Genomic DNA, 7861 nt, shown 5'->3' on the forward strand with positions numbered 1-7861 from the left:
TCCGTGGTAGGGGAAACAGTGATTTGATCAGCCACCATGGCAGCTTGGCAGGTGTGAAGGCTGGGTTCACTTCACTGACTGCGGCAATAGAGCGACACTGCTTCGCTCGCCTGCCGAGCCGGGCTGCCGCAAGAGCTCATCCCTCGATCATGGCGTCGACCAGTTTATGCGCTCAGACTTCAGGCTCTCTCTCTCCCCCTCTCTGTGTAGCGGCTCAAGCAGTGAAGCTGCTCCGCTACGCTAGCTGGCTGCACGCCTGCACTGACGAGCATAAAAGGCCAATCAATGGTTTCCAAATCAGTCCCACCTCCTCTTGTAAATATTTTGCCAGCATCTCCAACCGATCATATAAAGTAGGGTATGCAAAACTGCATCATTTGTTGGATTCTTAGGGCATGAAATTTAGGGCATCCCCTTCGCATGGCATAAAATAGGAATTTTGCTAGTTTCCACACGACGCAAATAGGGTGTCGATAAACACATTCAAACAATGAAACATCGAAACTTTGATGCATTGAAACATAGAAACTTCGAAAAACTTTGAAGCATTCAAACAAAGATCAGCCTATGTAGCTCGGCACTTTCAAACTCATACTAGTCCTAAATGGAATCCTATCAACAGCCCGTAGAATGCACTGTCTTCCTCATGCTTCATCACCATTGAGGGGCTAGCCTCTCCTTCCTTCTTCTTCTCCTCGATTTCCTTCTTCTTCTCCGCGTCCCTTGTAACATAGAACTCGTACCCCGCCTGCACAAGCTCTGGATGCGCATGTCTGTACTCGCCATGGCCATCTCATCGAACTCGTGGGTGGTGAGCTGCCACATGGCGAGGCGATGCTCCTTCTCCTCTTCACGAGATAGGAACTCGGACTCCTGCTTGCTCTCCACATCCAGGAAATTGAGTTTCCTCTTAGGCCAACCAAACATCCACGCTGCGGCTATGTAGGCTCGTGCGGCTTCGTCGGGCGAGTCAAATGTGTTGAGCGACACCCTCTCACATTTGAAGGTAAAGTCCGTGGCATAGCTATCAGACTCATGTAGTCGAACCGGCAATGCTCTCGACGCGGGGCCATCCCAAGGCGGCGTGATTTGAAGGGGCAACGGCACATCAGGGCTCGGGCGGCCAGATCTGCTAGTGATTCGACGCCGCGGGGGTAGTGGTGGTGGGAACCGATAGCGGTGCGAGCGGGAATCTGCAGCAGCGCAGGGGGGGTGTGTGTTCTGGCAGCTGTTAGGTTGCGCACACGGCCAACTTGAGGCTATTTTTAGGGCTGCTACCAGTTCTTCTTCAACCGATAATTATCTTAGTTCATCGGTTGCAACCCACTTAGAACTCCCAATCAACATGAATCATGAGGAAAACCAAAGGTGAGAAACAACTCTAAGCTAATTCTCGATCGGCCGAAAAAAATTAGGACGCATTTCGGGAGAGGGCATCTGTTGGACCACAACTTTTGTTTTGGTCTCTAGTGCCCAAAAACTTGGGCACGCCTTTTGTTTTGATCATGGGAGATGCTCTAAGGACATCTCCAGCGGCGCGACGCATTTCGGACGCCTAAATTGTCCGCGGGTGTCCGTTTGCGTCGCCTGGCGGACGGGGAAATGGTCGTGTGTCCGTTTGCGTCTGGGGTTGGCTCCAGCGGGACGACGCATTTTGGGCGCAGGCCAGAATTCAAAAAACGATGAAATAGCGTCGACTTTGCACGAAATTACAGCCGCAAATTAAGGGCTGAAACAAGTTCATCACACTTTGCAGCTCGTACGGCGCAAAGTGGAGCAAAAGGGGCACAACAAGGCCTGAACAGCAATAAAAAAAAGTCCAAAAGGAGCCCAAGGTGCTGGGCGCATGGCGCCGGCACCGGCGATCAGGCGTCTCACGCGCGGATTTCGGCGCGCCTCTTCATGAACCATGCCCTGGTGTCATCGTCGACGCCGCTCAAGTCGGCAAGCATGATCCTTGTGTCTTCTGCACGCAATTTGGCCTCGGCGTCTACCTTTTTGGCCTCGATGTCCAGCCTTTGGACATTGAGGACCTCCTTGGCGAGGTTCTGGTAGATGGCAGCTGCGGCCTCTTTTTCCAGACGCCTCTTCTCGTCCCTAGCAGCCATGGCGGCACGGTTGTCGGCCATTATCTTCTCCATGCTCTGCGTGAAAGCAATGGCCTGCGCCTCCCGGACGAGATCGGCCTTGGTAGCCTTGTGGCCTCGTGGACGAGGTGGAAGGACTGGACGACCTTGATCGTCGTCTTCGCCGTCGAGGTTGGCCGTTGTCCCATTCCTCACAGCTTCGTTGTAGGCCGCAAAGCTTATCATCCACTTGTTGTTGTCTTTGAGCAGCTCCCAACAATGGACCATATGGAAGCCCTTCTTGTGCGTCGCCCTGAACTTCTGCAAGGCGCGGGATACCTGCAATCATAGCCACCAATGATGTACAATGACGCAAATTGACGCAATGACGCAAATTGTCTACAATGATGATGGTTCTATCGTCTTTACCACTGTCATGACGCCAGTGCCGCTTACGGGGTTGTTAATAGCATGTTCGACCGCCGAGCAGAACTTGGCAGTCTCTTGTTTGATGTAGTTCCATCTTTTCCGGAGGGACTCTTCCGTTCGAGGGCCTGTGATATGGTATGGCAGGTGCATCCTGGTCTCGTTGTACTGCTGCAAGACCTTGCCCAATAGACCTTGCCCTTTTGCTGGGCGCCATTGATACAATCTTGGGTCGTTGCCAGCCACGCTTCACACAAACACTTGTCCTCGTCGTCGACGAAGCCTTGTGTCCTGCGGCTCTCCCCCTTCTTCTTGTGGCAATGTCCGTGGGGATAGGCTGTGTTGGCGCGTCGTCGAAGTCGTCCACGCACACGGGTGTTGGCTGCATATGCTGGGTGCCGAACAGCCGTGCGGTCTCGATGTCCTCCGCATCTTGCGTCTGCTGGGTGCCGAACAACCGTGCGGTATCGATGTCCTCCGCATCATGCGCGCCTGTCCAGGCCCGATCATCGCGAACGAAGCCGCCGCCGTAGATAATTTTCTGGATGTCTGAATCATGGCGGTCCTTCCAATAGTCCTACGAACGACCGGACATCAGACGCATGATACAGGGCACTCGCACACATTGACAGAGCTCACGTACCGGGTCGTCCATCGTCGGGGCAGGCGGCGCCATTTCATCGAACAGGATGCGGGGCTGCGGCATGCTCTCCTCCGGCACCTGGCGCGTCTTCTGTGTCACGCCCGGGCAGGAGTCACCGCTTCTAGGCGTCCGGTTGAGGTCGGGAACCGCCGCCCCGGTCAACTTCACCGGCGGCAGGCCGGAGGCGAACCGCGACGCCGCGTGGCCCTGCAAGGGAGCGGGAGTTCCAGGGCGCACTGGAACTTACCGAGCTGACCGAAGAGGCCGGAGGAGCGACGCCGGCGATCCCTCTCTCTTGACGATCATGTAGCCCTCCGCTAAGGTCGGATGGAGGGCTACTTGCGCGACGCCGGCTTTGATCTCGCATCCGCCGGGCTCGCGGTTGGCGGCCGCGGCAGTCTTGATCTTCTGGTTCTTGCGCCGCCCGCGACGCTTCGCGGCCTCCAGGACTTTCTCCTCCGCGGAGAGCACCTTCTTTGCCGCCTTCGGCTTTGCCTCCCGGCCGCCGCCGTCGGCGGCCCGCTTTGCTTCCGCCGGAGCTGCAGTGTCCATTCTGGCTATGGCCGTGGCTACCGGGGAGTGTGGGGCGACGGCGGGTGCGAGGGTTTGCTTCGCATCCATGGCGGTAGCTGCGGCGGCGAGGACGTCCATCGCTTCTGGGCTGCTCGCGCCGGTCTAGTTTCCAATTTGGCGCGGGGGAATGGCCAGTGGCGGGAATAATATCGCCCTCCAGCCACTGACGCGCGGGTCCTACGTCTTTTTCGGCGGACACTCGGAGCGACCGCCGAGCGTCCGCCGCGACGCAAACCTGGCGCATATTTGGGCCAGGTTTCCGTCTCCGCGGACGGCCCGGTCACTTTGCGTCGCCCCGCTGGAACAGGCCCCAGACGCATTTCCGGTCACGGCGGACGAAAACGGTCGCTCGCGCCGCTGGAGATGCCCTAACGTTCGTTTCATCGAACCCATGCCCATAAGGGGGAAAAATAAACGGAGTGAAGTACGGCGTTCATGGCGGTGCATTTTACATTTTCCTTTCCCCGGCTGGATTCATGGGGTGCTTTCCCGTTGCCGTCCCATGAGGCCATGATGCCCTTTCCGGCGACGAAGTACGGTCCACTCCGAGGCGACCAAATCATGGCCTAATCACACGCAAATCAGCAACCTTCCAAACCCTCCCATCAATCAAAATCCCTATATACGTGCTCCACCTCTCGCCACCACACCACTCTCCCCCAATTCCATTCAGATTCCCAGGCACACGCATCGCAGGAGCTACAGCTATCTCCCTTCCCTTCACGTGTCCATCTCCATCCCGACCAGTCGAGCCACAAGCCACTACACCAACCGTTGCCAACTTGCTGCCATGGAGAAGACCTAGGTAGCTTGCAGCTTTTGGTTCTTGGGAGTCGGGAGAGATCGCGGTGGGAGCTAAGGCATGGCATTGGAGACCGCGGTGCTCTCCCGGGTTGCTGCTGGTCTCTTCGGTCGCTGCGCCATGGCAGGAGCAGGAGGAGGAGCTTGGAATAGTCTGTTCGGTGGAGGGGAAGGGATGGTGGGTTTGGACGGCGGGGACTGGGGCGCTGCCGAGGGTTCGTCAGTGCAGCCACCAAATGGATGGTTCCAGGAGCTGGATATCGCCGCCGGCACTGCCGCGGCGCCGCAGGGGAACCACTCTGGCGGTCGAGGGGAGATGGACGCGGGCGGTGTTGGGCAGGCCGATGTCCAGCCAGCAACGGCGGCAGCGACAGGGCGGAGGAAGCGGCGGCGGACGAGAACCGCCAAGAACTCGGAGGAGGTAGAGAGCCAGCGGATGACCCACATTGCCGTCGAGCGCAACCGCCGCAAGCAGATGAACGAGTACCTCGCCGCGCTCCGCTCCCTCATGCCGCCCTCCTACGCACAAAGGGTAACATATACTTCTAGCAACCACACCATTGCCTTCTTCGATCCTCCCATCGCTTTGCTTAATAATGCACGCCTTGCTGCCGTGTACGCACAGGGCGATCAGGCGTCCATCGTTGCAGGCGCAATCAACTTCGTCAAGGAGCTGGAGCAGCGGGTCCAATCGCTGGAGGCGCACAAGCTGACAACCCAGCAATGCGCGGTCACCGACGGAGAAGCACCACCGCCGCCATTCGCCAATTTCTTCACCTTCCCACAGTACTCCATGAGCGCTACCTCTGCACCAACGCCTCCGGCGAACAATGAGGCTGCCGAGGGCGGAGCCGAGGCCGAGGCGTCCGGATCAAAGCCGTCCGCGGTGGCCGACGTGGAGGTGACCATAGTGGAGAGCCACGCTAACCTGCGGATGCTGTCCCGGCGGCGGCCGAGGCAACTGCTGCGGCTGCTGGTGGCGCTGCACGGCCACCGGCTCACCGTGCTGCACCTCAACATGACCGGCGCCGGCCACATGGTGCTCTACTCTCTTAACCTCAAGGTACGCACGCCTACATATTCAGATATTCTCCCCGTACCACTAAACAATTCAGGCTAATCTGATATGCATGCACACGGCTCCTAGTCCAAGGTTCTACAGTGTTCTGTACCTTGTTAGCAATATCATACTGTCCCGGTCTGAAACAAGCTGGTGCCTAGGTTTCCGTGTTTTTTGTATTTTGCGTTGTCTCGGACAGCAACGCCTCCGAATTCTCACATCTCTGCTTACTTTTATTGGACCTCAAGCAAAACCTAGCTAATAAAACGTCGTAGTACGTGTTCTGTAATTGAACCGTTGCACTGTTCAGTAACTTACCCAATGATGGCCGTCAATGCAGGTGGAAGATGACTGCCAACTTACCTCAGTGGACGAGATCGCCACCGCGGCTCACCAGATCGTCGAGAGGATCCAACAAGAGCAAGAGTGTGTAGCTTAATTAGAGTAGCATCTTATCTCATGTTGTTCAAAAAAAATCTTATCTTATGCATATATATGGCATATGTGCAAATTCTAGTTATTCTAGCAAGTGACGTGACTCCTGTGCAAAACTAATAATGTTATCACTACCTAGCAAGTGAAGTGACTCAGTGTTGTACCAATGGATGAATTTGTTCATAGGATGTAGCTGGGTATCTAGTAATTATTTGGTTCAGAAAGGATATGAGTGGTTCCAAACCATTTGAAAGCTCAGGGCAGAGAACAATTCCATGCACGGTAGGCATTGACATATGTGGCATTCCCTTGTGGCCTACCGTGTTCCATAGGATCAGGCACAATTATCAGGTGCTGTTTCTCAAATTCTTCGGTGGATCCTGTTCCCCCCGTGAAGTGCCATCTCTCCTGCTAAAACACCAAAAAATGCATGGGCATAGACGCTCTTTCATTCCAAACACATGATCTTTATATCTTCAACGTACCAAAAAAAAGCCCGTTTCTGTAAAGAAGCTCGAGCCTTTTAGAGAAAGGCAGCAAAGCACAGGTACGAACACAAGTCAGAACACTGCAAAGCAAAATCGATGCCAAGACAACCAGAAGGGGAGGGCTGCAAAACACAGGACACAGGCCGTGCCAATGTGCCATGCATCCCATTGACCCGAGAAGAAAAGATTCTAGAACAGGGCACTTTATCTTGCTACTAGCCTTTTACCATTTCTATGCAAACATGATTGACCAAATAGTGAAAAAGAGCTGCACCAGCACCTCATTTCTGTGTTATTGATTCGACCGACAGGACAAAACACATACACAGCTTGCTCTCATGCAGCATGTCGTGTTCCGTCCCCGAAATGTTCCGTCTCCGACCCATGTAAACATCTCCCGGTAAAAAGGTGGAGTCACCTCACCTGATATAGTAATGAAAAATAAACAGCTGCGTTAGTGGACACATCGTCCATCCAAAAGTTTGAGTTAGGGAATGGTGCGCAACTCGTAGTTCATATTCAGTCTGCATGTCTCCCTGCTGTATCCTACTGTAAGAAAAAAGGAATGGTTCATGGATACGTACCCGTGAATGCATACACGTGTATATCCAAGCCTTTGAGTGCCCATGAAGATGACAGATCCGCGTAACAAGGGGTCAGTGGTTACTAGTATATTAGTACGATGCATCGATGACAGATAGAATATTAACGGTCCATATGTTTTGATACCTTTTGTAGCAATAGGGATAAAAATAAGTAGAGCATCATGGCTGGGTTTATGCCAAAACAGGTTGTACGCCAAGACAAAGCTACTAGTACTAATTAACCAGTCTCAACAGCAAGACATGACGTGCAAGACTGTTGGGTTAGTAGAATAACCATAGCCTAATACAGTAGTGAATGGTGGGTAGCCAGTTGAAAGAACATCTCTCACATTATGTTTTGTGTGTTTGATGTCAATATATATGATACACTAATGTTTAGTTAAGTGGTACAGGGATTACATAGATATTTATTCATGTGTGTTTGGATTTGATCGTGTGTCAAAAAGGTTTCAGAAAAAGGTTGGCCAGGCCGGATAATCCGGGCCGGATATTGTTGAAATATCCGGCCCCCCTGTTTTTGGCTAAGTATTTCAGGAAATGTGGCTCTGGAAGGGGGCCGGACATTTGGCCGGATAATGTCCCGGTATTGTACCAGGGCCGGATTATCCGGGCCGGATATTTTGGAAATATCCGGCCCCCGTTTTCGCTAAGGCCTGGACGAAAATCGACTCGGGCTCTGGGCCGGACATTTGGCCGGACAATGTCACTCTTTTGCCCCGAAGACCGGATTATCCGGGGGGGGCGGATTATCCGGCCCTTACTTA

At 54.0% G+C, this 7861-nt stretch overlaps 1 protein-coding gene and 1 long non-coding RNA gene across 2 annotated transcripts; one reads left to right on the top strand and one right to left on the bottom strand.

Annotated features, from left to right (window-relative positions):
• The first annotated feature begins 4268 nt into the window (after positions 1-4268).
• LOC127301929 (transcription factor bHLH94) lies at positions 4269-6257 on the top strand. The gene is made up of 3 exons (XM_051332227.2): positions 4269-5041; positions 5135-5572; positions 5910-6257. Exons 1-3 carry the CDS (start codon positions 4571-4573, stop codon positions 6006-6008), a joined length of 1008 nt encoding a protein of 335 aa, XP_051188187.1. The 5' UTR covers positions 4269-4570; the 3' UTR covers positions 6009-6257.
• A 246-nt stretch (positions 6258-6503) lies between these two features.
• LOC127301930 (uncharacterized) lies at positions 6504-7403 on the bottom strand. Its single transcript, XR_007852517.2, has 2 exons — positions 7077-7403; positions 6504-6915 (listed from the first exon to the last, which is right to left on the bottom strand). It is a non-coding gene; the product is annotated as an uncharacterized lncRNA (long non-coding RNA).
• Between the last annotated feature and the right edge of the window lie 458 nt (positions 7404-7861).

This window comes from Lolium perenne, chromosome 5 (assembly GCF_019359855.2).
Source record: "Lolium perenne isolate Kyuss_39 chromosome 5, Kyuss_2.0, whole genome shotgun sequence".
NCBI classification, from domain to species: Eukaryota; Viridiplantae; Streptophyta; class Magnoliopsida; order Poales; family Poaceae; genus Lolium; species Lolium perenne.